Source organism: Crinia signifera, chromosome 5, assembly GCF_055691185.1.
Source record: "Crinia signifera chromosome 5, ASM5569118v1, whole genome shotgun sequence".
NCBI lineage: Eukaryota > Metazoa > Chordata > Amphibia > Anura > Myobatrachidae > Crinia > Crinia signifera.
Window position 1 is genome coordinate 192,115,219 of NC_139221.1, and position 26,243 is coordinate 192,141,461.

Genomic DNA, 26,243 nt, shown 5'->3' on the forward strand with positions numbered 1-26,243 from the left:
CAAGTAGTGATAGTCATACTAAGATGCTTAAGGATTTGATGGACTGGATGAGAGACTCTTTCGTTTCTAAAACAGAGTATAGGGAGGATCAGGGCTCTAAAAGGTCCAGAGATCAAGCAGGTCTGCCATATGAGGATCCCAATACTTCTGATGAGCAGGACGGGGCACAGGTTGCCGATGATGAGCCTGGTGAGATCAAGGAGGACACTAGAATATTCAATTTTGAGACAGTTGAGATTATTCTGAAAAATATATATAAAACCATGAATTATGAGGATCCGGTAACTCCCGTGGAGGGGGCGGATGTATTATTTGAGGATAGGTCGAAAAAGACAAGATCCTTTCCGGTACACCGTGTAATCAAAGAGGTCATTAATAAAGAATGGACGAATGTGGAGAAAGAACAGGGCAAGTTGTTCCGAGTCGACCGGATGTATCCCATTAAGGATGATGATTTTGTTAAATGGTGCGGATTACCAAGAATTGATGCAGCTGTGGCGGAGGTTACATCTCGCACTACCTTACCGTTGGAGGACGGAGCCTCCTTCAAGGATCCAATGGATCGAAGAATGGAGAACTCATTAAGAAAGCTACACTTCTCCACGGCTGTATCTTTGAAGGCGGGTGTATCCATGGCATCAGTAGCCAGGGCCCTTAGGGTATGGTGTACCACTCTTCATAATGACATTGAGGAGAAAATCTCCAGACAATATTTATTAAAGAATTTAGAGGTGATCCAAAAATCGGTGGAGTTCTTATGCGAAGCCTCATTGGATGTGACAACATTTGCAGCCAGGGCTATGTCAGCTGGAGTAGCCACAAGAAGAGCTCTATGGCTAAGGCCCTGGGCTGCTGACTCCAATTCAAAGAACCGTCTAGTATCGTTACCTTTTGAAGGAGCATTCCTATTTGGGACCAAACTGGATGCACTAATTCATAGGCTTACGGGAGGTAAATCCTTGAAATTACCTCAAGATAGGAAGACTCGTTTCCAATATCCTTCAGGCTCCAGACAAGCGTTCAGAGAAGCCAAGTCTTATAGGCCAGGTAGGCCATACAGTCAGAGAGGGGCTTTCGCCTCTTCTCGCCAGTCCTTTCGTCAAAACTTCCGAAGAGGTGGCAGGCAATGACAGTCAGCAGTTTCCCCCGGTAGGAGCCCGGCTGTTACTATTTACCAACATTTGGGGGAATTCAGTTCAGGACATTTGGGTTCAGAACATAGTGTCCGAAGGTTATCAGCTGGAGTTTGCTCAGATACCAATCAAGAATTATTTTATGGAATCAAGAAATCCGAGATCAAAGTTGGAAGAGACAGAATTGAAGAAGATCATAGTCAATCTGCTACTAATAAGAGCAATAGAGCCGGTTCCATCAGAACAGAGGATGGAGGGGTTTTACTCCAATCTTTTCCTAGTCAGGAAGAATACAGGAGGTTTCAGAACGATAATAGACCTAAGGCGTCTGAATCAATACCTGGAAGTAAGGAAATTCCAGATGGAGACTATGAAGACGATCACAGCAGGAGTAAGAAGAGGAGACTTCATGGTGTCTCTAGACTTAAAGGACGCCTACTATCATGTTCCGATCCACAACAGTCACAGAAAATTTCTCAGGTTTTCAATCAAGGGAAAACACTATCAGTTCACGTGCCTCCCCTTCGGGTTAGCCTCATCCCCGAGGGTATTCACCAAGGTGCTAATAACAGTGATAGCGAATCTCAGGAAGAGGGGGATTCTGTTATGGCCTTATTTGGACGATATTTTGATAGCTGCTCCCTCCAAGCAAATTCTAATGAAACAGCTCAAGATAGTAAAGGAGCACTTGCAGTCGCACGGATGGCTGGTGAACGAAGGAAAGAGCCAGCTGGAGCCAACACAAAGAATAAAGTTTCTGGGAGTGATGATAGATTCCGTGAAGTTCACCATTTCCCTGTCAGAGGAAAGATGTTTGAAGATAAGAGAACTAGCGGTCGCCTTGGCAGGAAGAAGAGTTGTAGTTCTCAGAGATTGGGTAAGGCTTTTGGGAATGATGTCATCCACGATCGGGATAGTTCCATGGGCTCAATGGAACATGAGAGAATTACAGTGGGCAGTGTTGCCATACCTAAAGAGAAGATGGACAAAGGCAGAGAAGGTGTCAATTCCGGACAAAGCAAAGAAATCTCTGTCATGGTGGAGCAAGCCAACCCTGAGGGACAAGGTGACATCGTTGAAGATGCCCAAATTTATAGTCATTACAACCGACGCGAGCCAGTTAGGCTGGGGAGCCCATTCCGAAGGAGAGACGGTACAAGGGCTATGGACAAAAGGAGAAAGTCGGAATTCATCCAATTGGCGAGAGGCCGAGGCGGTATGGAGAGCAATCGAGTTCTTTTCTCCAAGAATCAGGAAGTCAGATTTAAGAATCTTCTCCGACAATACCTCAGTCGTGGCCTACATAAATCATCAGGGGGGCACGAGGAGCAAGTCCCTAATGAATGTAGTTGCGAAGATAGTGTCATGGGCAGAGGAGAATCTGAATTCACTATCAGCCTTATTCATGCCCGGGAAACAGAATGTGCTAGCAGACTTTCTCAGTCGAAAACAGATCCTCCCAGGCGAGTGGGAGTTGAATGGGGAGACCTTCAGGGAACTAACCAGCCGGTTTGGAGTTCCAGAAGTGGACCTCATGGCGACACATTTGAACAAAAAGGTAGAGAAATTCTTCTCCAGATTTTGGCTACCCCAAACATCAGCAGCGGATGCCTTGTCAGTCCAGTGGACGTTCCGACTAGGGTATGTGTTCCCACCATTTCCATTGATTCACAAGGTGTTAAAGAAAATAATGGAAGATCAGGTAGAGGTGATAATAATCCTTCCTTTCTGGCCTCGGAGATCCTGGTTCTCAACAGTACAGAGATTGGCGATTCTGGGTCCATGGACCCTCCCACTGAGACCAGATTTGTTAAGACAGGATCAAGTGCTTCACCCAGATCCAGCTACTCTAGCTTTGACGGCTTGGAGATTGAAAGGAACTCCTTGAAGCAGAAAGGTCTGTCAGACCAAGTGGTGGCGATCCTGCTACAAGCAAGGAAGAAAGTTTCTTCGAATATCTACTATAGGGTATGGCGTACCTTTATTAACTGGAGAGGGGTAACATTACCAATACAAGAGACATCCACAGCAGAGATTCTACAGTTCCTGTGTAGAGGGTTCTCCGAGGGTCTGGCCAACTCTACATTAAAGGTGCAGATCTCAGCCTTGAGCGTCCTGGTGGAGAGAAGGCTGGCAGAAGAACAATTGATTATAAGATTCTGTAACGCAATTAAGAGGATGAGACCTCCAATTAGAGCGCTAGTAGCATCATGGGATCTGAATTTGGTGTTGACGACCTTAATGAGACCTCCATTTGAACCCTTGTCCGAGACTTCGTTGAGACATTTAACATGGAAAACAGTATTCTTAGTTGCCATAACATCGGCAAGAAGAGTCAGTGAACTACAAGCCCTTTGGGCTGAAGAACCATATTTAAAGATACTTCCAGGAAGAATTGTTTTAAAGACAAATCCACATTTCGTTCCAAAAGTGGTTTCTGAATTTCACCTCAATCAGGAGATCTCGCTACCTTCATTCTATCCTGACCCACAGAGTGAAGAAGAAGAATTGTTACACAGACTAGATGTGGTAAGATGTATTACCATTTACCTACAAAGAATGGAGGATGTTAGGCAATCAAGAAGCCTGTTCATCATCCCGGAAGGAGCCAGAAAGGGGCTCACACCTACCAAGCAGACCATCGCTAGATGGTTGAGAGAAGTTATCTCATTTGCATATAAATTGGAAGGAAGAGAAGTTCCGGCGATCATTTCGGCACACTCCACGAGGGCTACGGCGACTTCCTGGGCTCTGAAGGCGAATGCATCAGTCAAGGATCTGTGCGACGCCGCTACTTGGTCCTCAGTCCATACCTTTTCAAGGCATTATGAGCTAGATGTTTCAAGAACTCAATTTGGGAGTCAAGTTTTGCAGAGTGTGTTTAAAAAGTAAAATATTATAGAACATGCTTTCGTGTCCCTCCCTTTCTTATTTGCTTTGGTATTTCCCAATGTTAAGGCTGCCATGGGATCGTAGAAGAAAACATCGGATTATACTCACCGATAATTCCTTTTCTTCTTAGAGACCATGGCAGCCATGGTTTGCCCTCCCTTTTGTGTTCTTTTTTCCCAGGAATGGAAGGAGACACTCGAAAAGACACCAGGGTATGGGAGGAGCAGGGATTTATACAGGAAGGGGAGGTCCCTGGGAAAAAAGTAACCTGTCTAATTACGAGGAGGAGGGATGGAATCCCAATGTTAAGGCTGCCATGGTCTCTAAGAAGAAAAGGAATTATCGGTGAGTATAATCCGATGTTTTTTCCTGAATAGTCAGACTTAGAGGACCTATTCAAAGAAGCCTGAAAAACTGTTTCAGTTGTCCAAAAAATTTAAGTCCGCTTTTCCTTTTGACCCGGTCAGTAGGAAAGTGTGGGAGGAGCCTCCAGTAGTGGATGCCTCTGTACCCAGATTATCCAAAAAGGTGGTACTCCCAGTACCCGGGTCTGCCATTCTGAAAGATAGTTCAGATAAAAAGTTGGATACCACCCTTAAAGTCATTTATATGGCCAGCGGGGCATCTCAGAGGCCAGTCCTCGCCAGTTACTAGATGACCAAGTACATTCACACTTGGTCGACTCAGATCCAAGAAGGCATGTTGGCAGACATGTCCACAGCAGAGGTTGCTGAAAAATGACACCTCATACAAGACACCGCTAAGGCACTTTGTGAGGCACAAAAGGAGGGTGCTATTAACGCCCGCTCCTTAGCCATGGCGGTGTCCGGACGCAGGTCCCTGTGGTTACGCCAGTGGGTGGCTGACGCTGATTCCAAGCGTAGTGTGGAAAGTCTCTCCTTTCAAGGAGATAAGTTGTTTGGCAGTGAGTTAGATGACCTAATTTCCAAGGCTACGGTGGGGTAATCCACATTTCTTCCGACAACAACCACCCAGACCAGACGTCCCTTTAAGGGTCCGTTGCAGCAGTTCTTTTGGCTTTCCAGGCCCAAACAAAGGGTGAGAGGGGCCTCCTCTGCAGCCAGAGGCGGTAGAGGGAAATTCAGGAGAGCTCAAGCTCCGGCTACACAGGAGTGTGCCTCTGGTTCGACCTCCTCTAAGCCTTCAGCCTGACTCGCGGTCCCCCAAGCAAGACAGCCTCGAGGTGGGGGGTCGACTGGCATACAGTCATATATGGGAATAGGGGTAAGAGAGAAAAAGATGAATCAGTTAGTTTAGGACGCACTCCTATTCCACAATAATAAAAACATACCTACAAGTAGGTGTATATTTTATTGAATAGTAATTTTTGCAACTTTTAATTTTGTTACTAGCAGGTCATCGTTCTGTATTAATGCTGTATAATTTTAATCACTTATATGAGACCTTGTTTAGTAAGTAGCGAAAGTGTTAAAACAAGATATAGATGTAAAGAGAAAAAGAAATGTTAAAGATTAAAATATCACTCGGTGAATTCGTAGCTAAGTGTTGTTTGTCTAGTTACTGCTTGTATGCCGCAGATATACTCGTTACTGAGTTAAGTGCCTGAGTTATTTTCTATAGTGATAGATTGTGATATTATCACTGTCTGTTAAACTAATTGTTTGACGTGTTGCCGTCTGTTAAATTTTAGACCGATAATTAACTGGTCTCTGGATTTTGTATCTTTATGTAACAGATACACGGTGTGTGCCCACATATAAGGTTGTATGCCTTTATTTAGTGGCATACACACCGAGTAATCTCGTGGGATCAAATTGACTCCACACGGGGCAATCCACAAATTGGATCCTTTTTTACGTGAAAATTATTGGATGCACTTGTCTGTGGTTAGCAGACACTCTTGTTGTGTATGTGGTTTTAAACCAAACAAACGGGTCGCTTAGGCCAGTACCAGTGCTATATATATATAATTTTACACCAGACAGACATGGGACACATCAAACACATAGTATAGTGATGAGTGTGTACATAATACAGGATTTTTGTATCCCTCAGTGTGGGGATAAAATAATCCTCCACATACAAATTGGTGTTTTATACTTTATCTTTCACCATTATGAGTGGTGTTAAGTTTTTTTTACAAATTTGACGCCCTGGCCAAAGGATACCCAGTGCGGGCGGTACTGCAGCAGTATCGGCACGTTCCTGCCCCCTCTGGAAGGCTGAAAATTGTGTGTGGAGCGCCCTGTTGTGTACACAACCCCTGTCACACTTGTCCAAAAAGGTGGTACTACCGGTACCAGGGTCCTAGTCTCTAAAGGACCGCTCTGATAAAAAGGTAGAAGCTACTATTAAGGCTATTTGTACTTTTTGGCCCTTTTTCAAGTCCCGTGCAGCAGTCCTTTTGGGCCACTAGATTCCGCCAGAAGGCTAGAGGTGGCTCCAATGCGCAGAGGAGTTCACTGACAGTTGCATAAGGCCTGCAGCCTTACAGGATCACAGCTCTAGAGCTACCGCATCCAAGCCCTCTGTATGACTGCCCCAACCCACCACAAGTCTTACATGAGGTGGGACCTTGTCTACTACACTACGCTCAGGTGAGGGAGGCGTCCTGTACCAATCCATGGGTACGGACTCATTTGTCAAGGCTACAAGCTGGAGTTGACAAAGCAACCCCCACACACGTTCTTAACAGGTTCTGTTACAGGCTATACAAAAGTTACTTCTGTCCTGAGTAATTATCCCGGTCCCCCCTCAGGAGAGGGGCAATGGTTATTACTCCAACTTAGTTGTAGTACCGAAACTGAACGGTTCGTTATGTCCAATTCTAAACTTAAAAGTCCCTCAACCCATTCCTAACTGACTACGTTCCGTATGGAATCCCTTCGAGCTATCATAGCAGGACTAGAGGAGAGAATTCCTAGCATCCTTCCATGTGAAGGACGCCTACCTACACATCCTAATATGGGCCCCACATCAGGCGTACCTACGGTTTGCCATTCTGGAGGAGCATTATCAATTTCAGACCTCCGCTTTGGTCTGTCCACTGCCCCCTGCATATTCACGAAGGTAACATAGTAATTAAGGCTGAAAAAAGACGTTGGTCCGAGTTCAACCTATCTAATTTGTAACTACTGACTTGAGTAAGTCATATCTATAGGATTCCCTTAGTGGCCAAAAATGCATCCAGTTTTGATTTAAATTCATTAACCGTAGTTTCTGTAATCGCCCCCACCGGTAATGAGTTCCAGAATTTGACTGCTCTAATGGTGAAGAATCCTCTTCTTAATTCAGTATGGAATGTCTTTTCCTCGAGCCTCAGTACATGCCTGCGTGTCCTAAGTATAGGCCTGTTAGTGAACAAGTCAGTTCCATATGATTCCCAATCCTGTATTTGAACATACTTCTCATATCACCTCTCAACCTCCGTTTTTCTCCAGTGAAAACATATTCAGCCTGGTTAACTTATCTTTGTATTCTAGTGATTCGAGCGAGACCTTTTTACTAGCTTAGTTGCCCTTCTCTGTACCTGTTCCAATTAATGAATGTCATTTTTTTAATGTGCGGTGCCCAGAACTGAACACAATATTCCAAGTGTGGTCTCACCAATGCCTTGTAAAGAGCCTTGTGGCATCCCTTGAATCCATACCCCTTTTTAATGCATGCCAGTGTCTGGTTTGCCTTTACTGCTGCACTTGAACAGTGTGCGCTTTTACCCAATTTTTCATCTATGATGACCCCAAGTCCTTCTCTACAGTAGAATTTTTTTATAATAACTCAATTTATCCAATAAGTAGCTTGTTCATATTTGTTCCCATAATGAATTACTTAAAAAATTTTCAATGTGATGGTGGAGATGATGGCCTTACTCAGAAAGAGGGGGATAAACATCATACCCTATCTGGACGACCAACTTTTATAAAAGCCAGGTCGGAGGAGGCCTTGTTTTTGGATTCTACGGACGCCAGCCTCCAAGGATATTTTATGCTCTCCTGCAAGCTGCACTTCTGCTGAAAGATCAGGCTTTAAAGGTCCAGTCGGACAATGTGACTACAGTGGCTTCTATAAATCGCCAGGGAATCACGAGGAGTAGATCCTGCCTGAGAGGTCACCAAGTTCCTCAGTTGGGTAGAGTATTCATTTGACGTGCTGTCGGCCATTTTCATTCCCGGGGTGGACAATTGGAAGGCTGACTTCCTGAGTCGTCACAACCTTCACCCGGGCGAATGGAGACGCATTGTGGATCGGTGGGGACGCCCACAGATAGAACTGATGGCGTCGGGACTCAACAAGAAGTTGGCCCAGTATTGCTCCAGGACCAGGGATCCTCAAGCGGAGGCGGTGCATGCACTGACAACACCCTAGTGCTACGACCTGGTGTATGTATTCCCACTGATTCCATTACTAGCGAAGGTCCTAAAAGACAAACAATGGAGTGAATGTCACTATTTCTTTAAAAAAAGAATTGGATGATTCTGGGTGCACTTTGACTGTCAATCCAATGTTAATTAAATACCAAAAAGTACTTGCCAGTATAGGTGGATTTTTTTGGAATATCGTTTCAGTCCCGCTAGTTACCGCTGTGTTTCAGGACAACGGCACCCACAGCAGGAATCCACACCAGATGTAAATGTACCTGGATATTCAGAGATTGTCCCGTCCAATGTAGAAGCAAGCCGCACCCGTTCTGCAGTTGTTTGAATTACGGCGTCTCTCACCCGCCGTGTATGGACCTGAGATGAGAGTCAGGTGCCAGCCGTGTAGAGGATACGTAGATGGATTAAGTGACGGAGAGGGATCTCACCCGTGTTGGATGTAGCTTTCCCCTCTGCAATCAAGTGGACTGCACTTCACAGCGTAGACTCAATGAAGGTGGCCATACATCAGAAAGATATTGTACACAATCATACAATCATGCAGCAGATGGATTGTGTGCACATCTTGTGTACACAATCATACAGCAGATGGATTGTGAGTAGATTGTGTGTCCAAAAACCACCAAGGACTTCCGGGATTTCAAGGGAAATTGTATACAATCATGAGTGCAATCGATCTTAAGATCGATCTTTCTGATGTATGGCCAGCTTTAGATGAATCGGATTGAATGTCCTGATTTTGCTGATTGACAAATCGGGTGTCAGGTGGTGCAATATATAAGGCAATGTACAGAATCCTCAATGCAGCTGCACAAGTGTCCAATACTGGTCAACTAACTCGTTTCGCCCTATAGGTTTCCCACGATGTAGGAATGCTGTTTGAGCCCAAACAGCAGACCCAAAATAACAAAGTAATAAAACTGAAGAAACTCTGGAGCTTCAGTGAGCACCCTTTCTTGAGGGCACATTTTCTTAAACTGGCTTGTGGGGAGGAATAGAGAGGAGGAGCCAGTGCACCCAGTGATTCTGACGAATCACCAATATACTATATGGACTCCGGAGAAAACGATATACCGGTAGTTATTAAAATCCTATTTGATCCTTTTCCTGCATGATGTGTTCCATCACTCGTATTCTCATGTCTACTAGTTAGCCCCATGTATTTCATATCACATGAACATACGAGACGTATATGATTTCTGCAATTTTACAGTTAATGAAATCCATATTTGAGTTTTACCAAACCTATCAATTTCTTTGGTTTGTAGAATACAGTATGTTTACAGGTGCTACAGTTTCCACACTTTCATTCAAAGTGACTGTTACCAGGTGATCTTTCAGATTTGGAGATTTCCTCCAGCTGGTCTTAACTCAAATTCCCAGGATTTTGGTGAGTGCACGATCTGTCAGAACAATGTTTTTTTGGAGGATATTCTGTATATACTTCCCTTCGTTACAGAATGTGCTGAAAAAACCTATTTGATCATCCTTTTGCATCATATCTCATACTTGATTGTTTGCTGTTCTATATCCCTTTATCATTCTGACTGTAGCCTCTTGTGTTAAATCTCTCCGTAAGTTCTTTTGCTCACATTTAAAAATGTTCTTTGTCTGAGCAGTTTCTTATAGTGCGAAGAAACTCTCCTTTGGGAACTCCTTGTATAGTTGAAGGGAGATGTGAACTTTTGGCATGTAGAATACTGTTACTTTCCTATACATATTTGAGGTCACGTTTCCCCAGAAATGTTACCATCTTCCTGATAATCTCCAATACTGAGTTTTACGTTCAGGGCGTTAATATTTAATTTTTCAATAAATTCCTTTAGCAATTCACCAGCTCCCTCCTAAATAATTAACGCACCATCTATGTACCGATACCAGCCATTTACATGGCTGGTACATTGGTCACTCTCTTTTACCACCATCTAAGGTACAGGTTGGGGCATGCATACTGCCCATAGCTGTACCCCGGGTCTGTAGGTAAAATTTCTCATCAAAGACTAAGGGGCAGATGTATTAAGCCTTAACAAGAGATAAATGCAAGGGTGATAAGGAGAGAGAAACGTCCAGCCAATCACCTGCTAACTGCCATGTTACAGGCTGTGTTTGAAAAAAGGGTACTTGTTTCCTAGCACGGCGCCCGTCGTGGGTCATCGCATACCTAAAGTTAAGGTATGCGATGGACCCGACCGACGCAATTTTGGGCTTTTTTAGCCTTTTTCCGACAATTAAAAAATCGGGTCCATCGCATGCCATTATAATGGCATGCGATGCGACCGACGCGATTTAACATTGAATGCATTGTACTCAATGTTAAATTCCTATGTAAAATCAGGGGCCTTATTTTGGTTTATTCTTTCTGACAAAATCCTTCTTAGATGGACAAAACCATGTGCACTGCAGGGGGGGGCAGATGTAACATATGCAGAGAGAATTAGATTTGGGTGAGTAATTTTGTTTCTGTGCAGGGTAAATACTGACTGCTTTATTTTTACACTGCAATATAGATCTCACTTTGAAGTAAAACCCCACCCAAATCTAATTCTCTCTGCACATGTTACATCTGCCCCACCTGCAGTGCACATGGTTTTGCCCATCTAAGAAGGATTTTGTCAGAAAGAATGAACCAAAATAAGGCCCCAGGTCCATTGTATGCCATTTATAATGGCATACAATGCGACCAATGCGATGGACCCGGTTTTACATAGGGAACAATGTTAAATGGGCCAATGTACCCCTTCTTTTTTTTTTTTATTGTATACCCACCCTGATGGGTAATTTGTATGTCAAATGCCCCCCCATTGTTAATGCTACCCCACGATGAACGCCAACCCGAAGCGTGGCGAGCGCAGCGGTACGCATCCTCGGACCTTTTCATACCCCCACTATCCACGTCAGTGTGGAGTTGATTTTATATAGTGTGGCGAGCGGACGGGTAGTACCTGTGAAGTAATGTGCGTCCCCTCGCGGGGCTCGCTGCGCTCTCCATGCTTGTGGCTCGCTGCGCTCGCCACACTATATAAAATCAACTTAACGCTGACGTGGATAGTGGGGGTATGAAAATGTTACCACTTTTTTTAAGCTTGATACATCTGGCCCTAAATAACTGTACGTTGAAGTAATCAAACTGGCATCTTTCTCTCTGAGAAAATAGTTGACTGCCAGGATGCCATTGTTATGATTTGATGCTCATATAAAGAGGCTCTATCACACTTGCATAACAGGTTTCCGGCGTTGCCCATATCGTTGCTGACTTTGTCTAGATTCCTGCCCATGTATACTTGGTACCTTTTTTAGAGTGTCCTTTCCAGAGTCCTGTTTGCATGCTTATTTAGCTGTAGCTACCCAAAAACTGCACTGCAGCCACGTTGAGGATTTGCGGTCGCCGATAGTACATAGCCACAATGGCGCAGAGGGCAGTTCTGTAGCTGCATTGCATCGGGTGGCGACACCACAAAAGCCTGGAAATGCCCTTCTGAAGTAAGGTGGTGTGTTTGTCTATTTTTCTTATACTTCTCAGTGTGCCTGCAGCCTCTACACCAAAGAAAAGGATAGCTCCTTTCTCTGATCTGAGTTTCCAGAGTATCCAAACCATTCTCTAAACACATTTTTTGCCTAAATAGTATTAAGTACAGTGTCCTACTACTTGGCTAATTGGATCCTCTGACCAGAAGAGGGCAATGGAGCTCTGCTGCCATTTATCCAAGACAATAATATTATGCTACAGGCGTTAGTGTTTCAATATTAAAAAAGTAATATGATTTGGTCACTAGGGGATTATAAAGCTCCATCAAATATAAGTGAATACAATACTGTATACCTATATAATGAGCATACCCAGTGACCTGAATCAACTGTACACTGCCTCAGTCATCTGAAGTATTCTAATAAAACTGAGACTATAACTCTGAACTACCCGAACAAACGTGTATGTATTATTATATTCGGGTTGGCACTCGTGTCTTCAATAAAAATACGGTGCCAGGAACATAATAGAGCAATAAGAGACACTTACCCCCTCAGAGAAAGGATGGATCTGGCACACGGTAGTACAGTATAGGTGAAAAAAAAAGGTTTATTAAGAGTGCAACGTTGCACTAAGTGACAGCTGCTGACCTGACAGCCGTTTGAACTGCTGGGTGCAGTTTTCATCAGAGACCTCTGATGAAAACTGCACCCAGCATTTGAAACGGCTGTCAGGGCAGCAGCTGTCACTTAGTGCAATGTTGCACTCTTAATAAACCTCTTTTTTTTTTACCTATACTACTGTGTGCCGGATCCATCCTTTCTCTGAGGGGGTAAGTGATATAGATATAGATATATATAGATAGAGAGTGTGTATATGTGTATATATATATATATATATATATATATATATATATATATATATATATATATATATATATATATATATATATATATATATATATATATATATATATATATTCTGTTTATTTATTTATCCATCCATCATGGAATACTGGGGTTCAATACTATGGGGATAGAGATCCTCCGGAGGAGAGACAGGCACATAAGATCTTTCAGTGTGGGTGCACTGGCTCCTCCCCTCTATCCTCCCTCCACTAGTCAGTTTAGAAAAATGTGCCTCAGGAGAGGCTGCACTTCTGGGAGCTCCAGAGATTTTTCAACATTTTGTTTTAGTTTGTTATTTTGGGGCGCTGCTTTTAGACCTAGGCAGCAGTCCTGCTTCGAGGGTGCCAGGGGAAGGGTCAGTCACCGGCCTCTTTAGGCGCAGAGCTGCCCTGCTGCAGGACTTTGTCCTGAGAGAGGTTTCTGTCACCGCACAGCATTGCGCTGGGGCAAACAGACCTCCCAGCTGCCGCACACCCCTGGCAGGGTCTGAAGACTTCAAGTGGTGAGTACTGGTCGGGGTACCCCGACTTTATGTGCGGCAAGATGGCGGTGGCAGTAGCGGCGGACCTCCCGCAGGTACCGCGCGAAGCCCCCATCTTTTATATATTTGCTGGCAGGTACAGATAGCCACTGGACCACTAGGGCTATGGCATGTCTGGTTTTTGCATAAAGCACAGATAAGCCTAAAAATGCCAGCTTTTTAATGCTAAAAGCACCAGCTCCATTTTGGGGCCGGTGCTTAGCTCAGAGTGGGACCAGGTTCTGCTGGGCAAGACTTCCTGCTTCCTGCATGCTGAGGTAGCCATTACAGCTCCTCATCGGTGGGGTGGATCTGGGATCTTTCTGCCTGCAGAGACAGCAAGTTATAGCACTAATTAACACTTACATCGTGTTTGCCACACTGTTTTTCTGAAGAAATACTGTGTTTTACTGTGAACCAGCTCTCTCCAATCTGTGAGCTCAGGTTACAGGGTGCCCTGGATTCCTTAGTAGCTCTGTTTACCCCACACTGGCTAGTTAAGATATTAGTCTTTAACACATAGCCAAAGAACACTTACAAATCAGTGTGAGTGTGTGTTGTGTGGCTGAGTGTCCAGCTTCACAATGGTGAAGAAACTGAGCACCAAGTTTATCCCTGCCTCAGTCACAGGTTACGTGTGAACCCTGTATGTCTCCACAGCCTAGTGGGACTACCCCTCTGGCTAGTGGTGTGCCCCCACAATATAGTGGGGTGTCACAGGGAGATAATGGGCCAGCAGCATTAAAACGCTGTTAGACTCCGTCTCATCCCAGCTAGCTGCTAATACACAGCAGACTCAGAGGGTGCAGAAGGATTTATCCATCCTGTCAGCTAGGGTGGAAATATCACTCCTTTTCCCAGCCAGTCTAGCCAGCCTCAGAAAAGGCCCTTCTCGGCTGTGGCCCCTGATACAGATGAGGATGATATCCTTGATGAGGGGGAGGAGTTGCAGGATCAGGAGCCTGTACAAGAACAGTACATGGCCCTGAACCTCTTATCAGAGCTATTAGGGAGGTCTTAGAGCTCCCTCTGGAGGAAGTCACGGAGGGTGACTCTCTTTCTTTATGACACAGAAAAAGCAGTCTGTGTGTTTCCCAGAGCAGGCGGAACTAGAGGGTGTTTTCAAAAACGCCTGGAAAAACCCAGAGAAGATGTTCCAGCTCACAAAGAGGTTTGCAAATGCGTACCCTTTTGAACCTGCAGGAAGAAAATTGTGGGAGGAGCCTCCCATTGTGGACTCCTCAGTTTCATGCCTTTCTAAAAAGGTGTTACTACCGGTCCCGGGTGTTTCCACCCTTAAGGACGGGAGACTGGAGACCACTCTCAATTCGATGTATACGGCTAGTGGGGCCTCTCAGCGTCCCGTACTGGCCAGTTGTTGGATGGCTAAGGCCATTCACACGTGGTCCACCCAGATCCAGGAAGGTTTGCTGGGACATGTCGATGGTGCAGATAGGTGAAAATCTGCGTCAAATTCAGGACACGGCAAAGGTCCTATGCGAGGCCCAGAAGGAATTGGGGGCCATAAATGCCTGCAACTCTGCAATGGCGGTCTCAGCCCGAGGGCCCTGTGGCTGCGACAGTGGGTGGCGGACGTGGACTCCAAACGCAGTGTGGAGAGTATCCCCTTCTCAGGGGAGAGGCTTTTTGGGAGTGAGCTCCATGAGTGGATCTCCAAGGCTATGGCTGGTAAGTCCACTTTTCTTCCATCAGCCCCTCCTGCGCCAAAACATCTATTTACCTTGCCTACCCAGTAGTCCTTTCGCGGAACTCGGTTCCGCTCCAGGGCCAGACGTGCGTCCAATGCTAACAGAGTTGGACGGGGTAAGTTAAGGAAACCTAACCCCTCTGGCACACAGGACCGTGCTGCCACTGCAGCTGCCTCCGAGCTGTCAGCATGACGGGATCTCCCCACCACGGGATCCTCTCGAGGTGGGGGGTCGTCTGTCGTACTTCAGCCAGGTGTGGGATGCCGCGTGCCTAGATTCCTGGGCCAGGACTCTATTTCGTAGGGCTACAGGCTGGAGTTCGACAGACCGCCTCCCAGAAGGTTCTTTAAGTCGGCCTTCCCCGCAGCAGCGGAGGACCGGATTCTCCTACAAGGGGCAATCCAGGGACTGATCCAGTCCAGGGTAATCCTGCCGGTTCCAGTGCAGGGGCAGGGTTACTACTTTAACCTCTTCCTGGTGCCCAAGCCAGATGGGTCAGTGAGGCCCATTCTGAACCTGAAGGATTTGAACCCGTACCTGCGGGTGTTCAAATTCAGAATGGAGTCCCTCCATTCGGTCATCGAGCCAGGGGAGTTCCTGGCTTCCATAGACTTCAAGGATGCCTATCTACATGTCCCCATTTGGCCCCCACACCAAATGTTTCTGAGGTTTGCGCTGGGAAGGGAACATTATCAGTTCCGGGCGTTGCCCTTCGGCCTGTCCACGGCTCCGCATCTTCACGAAGATCATGGCGGAGAGGACGTCCCTTCTACGGCAGCATCGGGTGAATGTCATCCCGTACCTCGATGACCTGCTGATCAAGGCAGGGTCGGCAGGAGCCTGTTGCTGTGCTATTCAGCTGACCAGGATCATCCTCTCGGACCACGGGTGGATTTTGAACCTGAGGAAATCATCCCTGGTCCCAAGTCAAAGGATGCTGTTGCTGGGCATGATCCTGGACACAGCAGAACTGAAGGTATTCCTTCCACCGGAGAAGGTGGCTGCAATCCAGCAACTGGTGGTAGAGGTGTTGGTGGGCCCACAGGTGTCGGTTCACCTCTGCTTGAGGCTGATGGGCAAGATGGTGGCCTCCTTCGAGGCCATATAGTATGCCAAATTTCCCTCAAGGACATTCCAGCTGGATATTCTGACTAAGTGGTTGGGGTCCCCCAGCCAGATGTGCAAGCTAATAACACTCTCTGCAACCACAAGGCTGTCGCTCCAATGGTGGTTGGAGTCGACAAATCTACTGGCCGGCCGTTCCTTTCAAATCCAGGATTGGCTTCTGTTGACCACGGATGCCAGCCTGAGAGGATGGGGGGCCTTGGTTCAGGGTGTCCATCTTCAGGGCAGATGGTCCCTGTTGGAATCCAAGCTCCATATCAACAGGCTGGAATTGAAGGCGGTTTACTACGCCCTGTTGAAGGCTGCTCCTCTGCTCCAGGGCAGGGCTGTGCAGGTGCAGTCCGACAATGCGACCACAGTTGCCTACATAAACAGGCAGGGTGGAACAAGGAGCATGCCGTGCATGAGAGAAGCTGCCAGGATCATCTCTTGGGCGGAGCAAAACGTTCTGGCATTGTCCGCCATATTTATACCGGGAGTGGACAACTGGGAGGCAGATTTTCTCAGCCGCCACGACCTTCATCCCCGGGAATGGGACTTACACCAGGAGGTGTTCACTGCCATTGCGGATCTGTGGGGGACTCCACAGATAGACCTCATGGCCTCTCGAAGAAACCACAAGGTAACCAGGTACTGCTCTCAGACAAGGGATCCTTGTGCGGAGGCAGTGGTTGCACTAACTTGGCCTTGGGAATACCAGCTGGTATATCTCTTTCCCCCGTTACCACTACTGGCGAAAGTGTTAAAAAGAATAAGACACCAAGGAGCAGAGGCAATCCTGGTGGCACCAGATTGGCCTTGGCGAGCCTGGTTCGGGGATCTTCAGGCCATGCTGGTGGAAGACCCTTGGCATCTGCCCATCAGAAGACCTTCTTTAAGGGCCGTACGGTTACCAGGACTTACCTCGGCTTCGTTTAAAGGCCTGGAGGTTGAGCGGCAGATCCTGAGGTGCAAGGGTTTGGATTTCTCGGTCATAACAACCATGACCCAAGCCAGAAAACTGGTCGCGGCCTCCCATTATCACCACATTTGGAGGAGATAACTGGCCTGGTGTGAGGGAAATGCCCTACCACCTTGGGGCAGCCAGAACCTCATTATTGGAGGAGACTTCAATTCGGTGGTCGATCCATCCATGGACAGATCCGGAGTAGGCAATATTGCCCACGCTAGTTTGTCCGCGGTTTGGACAAACATTAGTTTTGTTTGACATTCCTTCCCATGAATAATACATAGGTAAGAGTTAATCGATGAAAGAGGTAGCGAGGCCTCTCAAGGCCGAAAGCCAAACGCTGGCGATACAGACCACGACCACAGCATGGCTCGCGCCTCTTAAGACTTTGTCATCTCCATGGTTTGGATATTATAATGGTTAGAAAAGTTTTTGAAGCTTAACTACAACGTTACATATGCCAATGTACATCTCTTTATACCTCACTGAACATAGGCCTGCGAGCCTGAATTGCTTATATCTGTTAATTTCATTGTACATTAATACGTAAAAAAAAAAAAATGTCCTGGGTGTGTTTTTTTTTTTTTTTTTTTTTTTTTTTTAATAGAAACTTCTAGTTATGGTACTGGGTATGGCCGTTGATATACTTCACTCTGCTCTGGCTGGTTGTGGGTTAGGCATAAGTACCAGTGGGATCCTCAATAGTTTACTTATTGAAGCCTTGTGGTAGTGGGTTGCAAATGCCAGTGCAGTAAGAATTGTACGCCAGGCCATGCACAGTGTGATCCTGCTGTCCGGGAAGGTCCTGGATGGTTTGCATTTGATCGAATGGCCATACATTGCTGAAGTGTATGGCCCCCTTTTTACACCTCTACATTCTTCTAATGTACCACTAAAGGTGGGGTTCCCCTTTGTTCCTTTCACTGATCTTTGCATAATGTTGTAAAACAAGATACGGAGAGCTTTCAAAGTAAAGACCATTTTATCTGAAAATAGATCCTGAAAGTTGAGTTTTTCCTATTCATTAAGCGATGGAGTTAATCTCAGTGGAATGGCGGAACTTTGATAAGAAGCATGGAAAACTGTCCATGGTAGAATACATATATCCTTTTAGGGATGAACATATCCTGAACTGGTGTGTTGTACCTTAAGTCGATGTTGCTGAATTAATGTGAAACTACTATACCTTTTTGGAGGATGGTGTGTCCCTTTTAAGGATATTATCGACAGAAGAATGGAGAATTCCATTAAGAAATTGCAGAAGATCCAATCTTGTGGGAATGGAGGCAGGGCAGTTAATTGGGGTTGGGTGTCTGCAGTGCAATACCTGTGCGTGCGTGTGTGTGTTTTTTTTTTTGTGTTTTTTTTTTCGCGATCAATGTTAACAAAATTTGAAAGACCATCATGGAAAGCCTTTTGCCCTTTTCTGCTTGTCGACCTAGACCTTGTCAGCAATCTGGATACATATTCCTCTTACTAAGTATATATTTAAATGATTGTGCAATGCTATGTAAAGATTGATCTCCTCCTATGATGACCCAATGGTGTCTATTCAATTCTCTGCACTGTAAATTGCACCGGGAGAGGGCTGCTAGAGCCTAATTCATAACAGATACAGATGGGGCAGGCTACATCCTGGCTGGCGGATCGCCAGAACGTCCCCGCTGGCGATCCACCAGCAGCCTCGCCATCCATCACAGACACGCGCGTCTCCGTCGGGGCGACGGAATCCCTGTCAGTCTCCGCCTCAGGGAGACTGACAGGGTTAGGGGGGGGGATGCGGGCAGGCGGAAGGGACACCGGGTTACCGCCGACAAGCCGGCGGGGGAGCGGATGGAAGCGCCATCGGAAGGGGATATGGCGCTGGCGGGGGATGGCGGGACCTGCTCCATCTGTATGCTTTTATGTTTATTCGCGAGTACTAGAGTGTTCCTACTGAAGTGTCTACCGTGATGCTGTGCTAGGGCACAAAACTGCATCACCGCCCTAGTTCAGGAGAGATGCAACCAGAAATGAGAATAGATTTGGGAGTGCTCTCCCTGTACTATTCGCAACACAAGAATTGAATCTACCTCAATGTATTGTTACATGGTTTAGGTAACACCATAGAATAATCTATCAGATGTGCAAAACATGGGGGGGGGGGTTTGGAATGCTGAAACTCTAGGGCTTTTGTGTCACATTAATTGGCACTACTTTTTTACTATTTATTTCTTTGTTTTAAGTCTGCACGAAGAAATCTTGGATTTTTTTGACTTCATGTCTCCAAGACCGGAAGAAGCTTCAATGAGAAGAGACGTAGTAAAAAGAATTGAAACGGTCATAAAGGATCTGTGGCCCTCAGCTGATGTGAGTACACACTTTACAAAGTTTACCATTTGAGACCAAATACTGCATTTATGGATTCAGATGGTCTGGGCAAAATTGTATGCAATCTCTCTCTGTGTGTGTGTGTGTATATTCATTTATTTGCAGGTAGGTTGGCATACACTAGTATTCTTATTGCTGCTACCTGGGGTTCTTCCCAATTCACAGGTTATGGATCCATATATATCCAAATGGAAGAATAGGTGCACTAACAAAGGACATTTCAGAGGTAGTTTATTACTCACACATAATAGTGCCAATGTTTTGACTGCTAAACTTCGTCTTTGTCAGATCATGATCTATCGGTGAACAGAAGTGTGTTTACTGTATATAATTTTCTGCAATGAAGGATTGGTTTTTAAAGCAGTAGTACCCAACAGTCCAGGCTCCATTCCCTGAACAGATAGTATAATCATACTGACTCCAGTACTAATTAAAAACTGGATCCACACTATAAAGATCGACTTGTCCTACGGACAAGTCGGACCTGATTTTTCCCTGACAGCTCCTCAGGAGGGCTCACATACGATTTGGCAGTTAATGTGACTTTTTTTTTTTTTGTGTGCAAAATCGCATGCAACTTCCAAGGAGCTGCAGGCGGGGGGATGCCGAGAGCTGGGCCGCAGGACAATACCAAAAACGTCATACAAATGAATGGGCAGCCAATCAGCGGCCACCTATTTATTACAAAATTATAGAATCCCTTTTTTTTTTTTTTTTTTATGTATTTTAAATTCACCTGGCTCTCTGCGTCCCCTCAAATTGGATACATTGCGGGTGCCAAAAAGCACCCATGATGTGCCACTGATGGATGTAAATCACGTGCAGCACGTATAAGCTCCAGCTCTGATCCAATGTCCACAGGATATCGGGACAGATGTCATACACATGAGATTTGGGCCGACTTCTCTGCTGAAATCAAGCCCAAATCGCATAGTGTATGAGGGCCTCAAGACTGGCTGGTTGCAATTTGTTCCCAGACATTACTGGATTTTCATTCCAATCAACCATTTAAACTGAGAAGCTGGAAAATTGTTGGTTTGAAAATATGGCAAACTGTCAAGATTGAAAATATAATTTTAGACTGTAACATGTTTTAGTCACCTATATCTAAGCAAGGACTGTTGTGGTGGTTTAAGGACCACATTTGGGAAACACTATCTTTAAATACTTTAATACATGCATTCTGGAAGTTTTCATGGACCCATGGTGAATTTGTTATTTTTAGGTTCAAATTTTTGGAAGCTTCAGTACTGGCCTTTATCTACCGACAAGGTGAGATGAAAATATTATGCTCCTATGGTGGTTTGCGCCCCCCCCCCTTTATATTTATAGCATACAAAGGTGTCAACATACATTATCCTCTTGTGGTAAACAGCACTTTTATTCACACCTTGGCATGACTTGATGCAGGCATATTTGCATGTGACTTTTTTTTTTTTTTTTTTTTTTTTTATTTCTCAAGACCGTATAAGACAAGTAGTTTTTGCTGAATTAAAATATGCATATATTCTGTGACACAGGTTGTGTCCTTTATCCAAAATGCAGTGATTGTTGTTGTTTTTTCCAGTAAGACACTGTAACGTAGCATTATGCTTTTGAGTACTATTAACGGTTATGCAAATAAGATACATTGTAATGGAAAGGCTAACCAAAGCTGCTTGGCATAAGAGTCTTGCTGAGCTCATGTGTTATGTAACGTGGAGGATATATTCCTATAACTAGTTGAAGTGCCTGGCTTTAAACCTTGGTTAATAAGTTATGTAAGTGTTGAATGTAACTGTCAACATTTACAAAATAGTAGCTGTTCCAACCCACCCATGAGGTGGCGCCCGATTGTTTTGATTGTATGCCTTAACCTAAGGCATACAATCAGATGCGATGGACCCAATTATTTTTTTCGGAAAAATCGGGTCCATCGCGCGATGGACCTGATTTTTACATTGGATCCCCCAGACCCCATTTTTTTTTTTTTTATTGTATACCCACCCTGTTCATACCCCCACTATCCAAGTGGGCATGGAGTTGATTTTTATATAGTGTGGTGAGCGCAGCGACGCAGATTACTTAACATGTATTTCGAGGGGCTCGCCACACTATATAAAATCAACTCCATGCCCACGTGGATAGTGGGGGTATGAACAGAGTGGGTATACAATAAAAAATGGGGTCTGGGGGGCAAATCGGGTCTCGGGGACCATTTAAGATTGGATCCAATGTAAAAATTGGGTCCATCGCATGCGATTTGGTCGCATGTGATCGACCAGATTTTTCTGACCCGATAAAAAAAATCGTGCGCCCAGATAAAACACAAGTACCCTTATATTTTTTTGTTGACAGGGGTAGTGATCACTCAGTGAAAACAATATGTGGGTCCCAGGTACCCTTCATAACGGGGGGGGCGGCGGCAGAGGAAGAAAAAGTGAGTGTAGTAGAACGAAGAGGGTGTCTAAAAATGTGCCCGACAAGTTCTCCAGCTTGTTTGGACACTTCCGGCGACGCTGCTGTGCATTCTACATGGCCTCTGCGGCTCCTACAGTGCTTCTGGGTTCTGGCTGCCAGCCCCTCAGCTGTCGGAAGCCCTGTCTTGGCAGGCTGCAGTGAAAAATGTAAGTCCTATTTTATTTCTTTTTTTTTTTCACCTGGGAAAGCAGCTGCGTCATGCTACAGTCATGGAGGATGCCTTTACCCTAAAAGCAAAAGCCGGTGCTCTCCACACTGAAGTAGCTCTGTGATTGATGTATCCCTTATGTATCTGTAGTTACAGTAGTGTCTAGTTCTGAGTCAGGAGAAGTGGTTGAAGATGAAAGGATGTTAAATTTGGAGCTCATGGAAGTGGCCTTTTATATACATTTTACTAAGTCTCTGAATTATACTGACTTTTTTTTTTTTTCCTTTTTATCGAATACATTTTTGTTATTACTTGTAATATCAAAGTTTTGTATGTTTGTAATTGTGTATGTTACCCAGCTTGTACTTTCGCACAATCTATACTAGAATATGCTTAATGATTGAAATGGATGTAAAAAAAAAAGACTCTGAATTATAAAGCTGCATCTAAACTGGAACTAGACTTTGTGACTAGGGTAAGCTTTACCCTTTCTGGATCTATCCTCAAAAGTGAAGAAAGATATTCTGCAGAGGGTGGATAAATGCCTTGGGAGTATGGGGGTGTGTGTGTGTGTGTGTGTGGATTGTATGTACCCAATTAAGAACTATACATTTCTTGGTACTTATGTATTGGCACTGCACCCATTACGTATTTTGCGTAGTGGTGTATTGAGAATACCAATACACCACTATGCTGGCTACGTAAACGACGTAATTTACGCAAATTACGTAAATAACGCAAATTACGTAATTTACGTAGATGGAGCTGTGCTAATACATAAAGGATCATATCTCCACTATCCACGTCATTCCCCCAGTGTCCACGTGGGTGTGGACTTAATTTTAGAGCTCGAAGCGTATCCTACCTCTCTACAGGTTGTGGCCTGTCTTCCCTGCACAAGCCAGAGACTGGATTTGTTCTCATCCCACGTGGTGGACACCTCCGGTGCTTGGTAAGCATCATCGCTCCTGTGCCGCCGGTCTGTGGGACTGCCAGACCCGCTGCGCTCCTCTGCCTTCTGGTTGGCGGGGGTGGCCTGGACTGAGCCTCAGATGCAAGGTAGCCGTCTGTCGGGAATGCATGGGCCTCCTCATCCACCGCATGCAAGCCCTCTGAAGTGCCGGTCATTCCTCGCGACCCCCTCGACCCGGCATTTGGCTCTGGCACCCTCCTTGCCATCAGACATCGGGCTATGTGGGGCTGGTGTTTGGAGATGCCTGCCTGCTGAAGCCTCCCTGTTCTGTGCATGAAAGTAGCGGCTGCTTTACATGAGAGGGCTTTCCTGCCTGAAGGCACTGCAGGTGAGCTCTGCTTCACTCTTACTATTAACTGGTACCTGTCAGTGACTCGGACAAGAGCTTACCTGTCTGATGTGTCAGGGGTCCCTTGCCCTGATTCTGCATATTGGAGTTAGGCTACTTTAGTGAGACACATCTCCTGGGCTGTAGCTCCCCCTGTTGTATTATTATTATTATTATTATTATTATTATTATTATTATTATTATTATTATTATTATTTTTTATATATACACATACATACACACTTTGGACCTCGTATTGCGCTGACAGTAATCTGCTGCTACTCCGATAAGACTCCCCTGTTAGTGGGAGTCGGACAAGAGATTTTGAAGGGGGGGGGGTTTATCGGAGAGCGCTGAATGGTGTACCACCTAGTTACTTCAAATACAATATATAATACTGATACAATTTGTGTAGTGACAGTTGATATTTGTCCCTTTCCCGAATGAGACGTGCCAATCTGTTCAAGGTATAAAAAGTTCTTTATTGAAACCCAACGCGTTTCGTCAGAACGACTTCATCAGGGGTAAAAACTAGAAATGGTACAGAAAGGAAAAAGGGTGTACTAAGCAATAATGAATTTCATCATCTCGATATCCACATGGCAGATACATCTTTTAAATTTAAGATACATACCAAAATGTCTTTCAAGTATGTGGTTTGATCAACTTTTAGTACTCGTACAAGGTAAAATCTAAAATCATTAAAATAACCAAAAATTACAATTGATGGCAAAACAGTATGAAGAGCAAGCAAGAGGATGAAAATAGGAAAAAAGGGGGGCTGACGTTTAGGCCAGACTACATACCCATGTGTGGGGTTTAGGCCAAAGCGGGTTTAATGGCAAAGTGTGGATGTAGATCCGCAGATAATAAAGGATGTTTAAGTCTGAAAATGTTTAATTAGATTAATTTATTCCATGTCCAACATCATTGGTCTTCAAAAAAACTCATTTTAATTTTAACATACCCCTATTAAGATGGTTCAGGGGGAAGGTTTCCGTAAGGTTAGTAGAAATCAGGTAGATGCTGGATACACTAGACGTGATCCTAGATAACATATGTAAATTAATCAATTTTAAAACATATAATATTAAAACATACCGAATATAAGGTGCATTGACGTGCAGAGTTCTTTTTTTGATCGAGTATCAATGAATGTGGCCCTTAATTATGGGATTACTTCATTCCTATATAACAATTAAATCATTGTAAATAATTTCCATAAAAAAAGGGGGGGGGGGGGGGGTAGGTAATTAATTACGTACCGATAGGGTGGGTAAGATAGGTAAAGGCTCCACCAGCCTTATATGGATAAAAAACAACGATTGTCAGGAATAAGAACTCAATCTAGAAAATAATTTTATATATATATATATATATATATATATATATATATATATATATATATATTACCAAATTAGCATGGGAATATAAGCCACTATTCAAAATAGAGGGGGTGGATTAATAATAAACATACCGTGTCAACGTAGAAATAATTTTTCACCAGTGGGAAATCGGATAAATGGAAACACTTGATTTCGCAAAAAATCTCCTAAGGAAATGGATTGGTTGTGTTGGTAATTCACCTTAGACCATAGACTTTTTTAGGGGGAGGGGGACAATGTAATTTTAAAGATTAATTTTTTCAAAGTCATTGCTTGCACTTTTACATCATTTGAAATATGCTCAAATACAAAGAAAGGTAATGTGATTAAAATCGCCAATTTTTTGGGGATATTTACATAAGTTAGATTCAAATTAATGCATTTGTTTATACTTTTACATCATTTCAAAATGTGCATATAGGCTCATAAACACTGCATTAAAGTATATTACAGGATGTTACTAAACAAAGTAACCACAAAGATTCCAAAGATACAGACTCACCACAATGTAGCAATTTCTCAGGAGCTCCTTCACTGGCTGGTAGTACTTGCCTAGTGAGCACTGAAGTCTATATATAGGGAAATACACCCAGATTGACTTCCGGTTTTAATTAGTATCGTTTATCAGCTAATGGTCTGTTTTTTCAAGGGATAATTATTATGGGCTAGTAGATCGATTCCAGTTACATTGCCCAATCGCTAAATATATAAAATATATATGTAATTATGTTCATAACGCTGTTCTCAAAGTGGTGGAACGCACGCCAGCTCGTGTGCATTCCACCTGTCCACTTCCTGTTCAAGGCGGATATGGTCGGGCGCAGCTCAAACTCCGTCCCCGTTTTTCGCTGTAGTAGCGCGATATCCGCATGACATCAGTTTGTTTGCTTAGATCGCTAATAGTAACCAGTCCTCAGGTGGTAATTAATAGTATAGGTGATCACCTCCTATGTATCAGTCTATAATAAGGGTTTACCATGTGCGCATGGTTAATTACTTCCCCGTTGTTCTCTAATATAAAGTTCCCAAGGTGGAATGTGAGTGAATAATGCATGTGTATATCTAAATGCTTCCCCGCAATTCCCTACTTTATAGTTCCCAGTGCAGACCCCAATATCACAATTATATACTACATAATTAGATAGCGTGCATCATGGGTCTAATTAATCAACAATAAAATATATAAACTATACAACAGACTATATGGTAGCGCTAAATAGTTTCTATATTTTTAATATGCAATATGTCAGCAAGTTAATGTGTGTGTCTAATAATTGCTTCCCTGCAATTCCCAGCTTAAATGATGAATACCTAATAAGTGTTCCTAACTGTAATGTGTCAATCTTATAGATTGTCTTAATTGTTAATCTAATTATTTTGTGTCTAATATATGTGATTATAAGTGGGTTCTTCTTATAAATTTCTTTTTATTTTATTAAATGGTCCCCTGATATAGGGTAGTATAATAAGAATGTGTGATGGGGTAAATATCTTATCCCTTGGATTTCCTTGGTAGGAA

At 44.2% G+C, this 26,243-nt stretch overlaps 1 protein-coding gene across 5 annotated transcripts in view; it reads left to right on the forward strand.

The window, feature by feature from the left end:
• Window positions 1-26,243, forward strand: part of LOC146080744 (terminal nucleotidyltransferase 4A-like) — a 226,005-nt gene that overhangs the window by 29,701 nt on the left and 170,061 nt on the right. For 4 of the 5 annotated variants that reach the window (XM_083188358.1, XM_083188357.1, XM_083188359.1 and 1 more), the window contains exons 3-4: window positions 19,286-19,409; window positions 20,656-20,702. The exons of the other annotated variant lie outside the window; for it this stretch is intronic. In XM_083188358.1, the coding sequence (XP_083044484.1) occupies window positions 19,286-19,409; window positions 20,656-20,702 (171 nt within the window). The remainder of the gene's footprint in view (window positions 1-19,285; window positions 19,410-20,655; window positions 20,703-26,243) is intronic. 5 annotated transcript variants of the gene reach the window in all.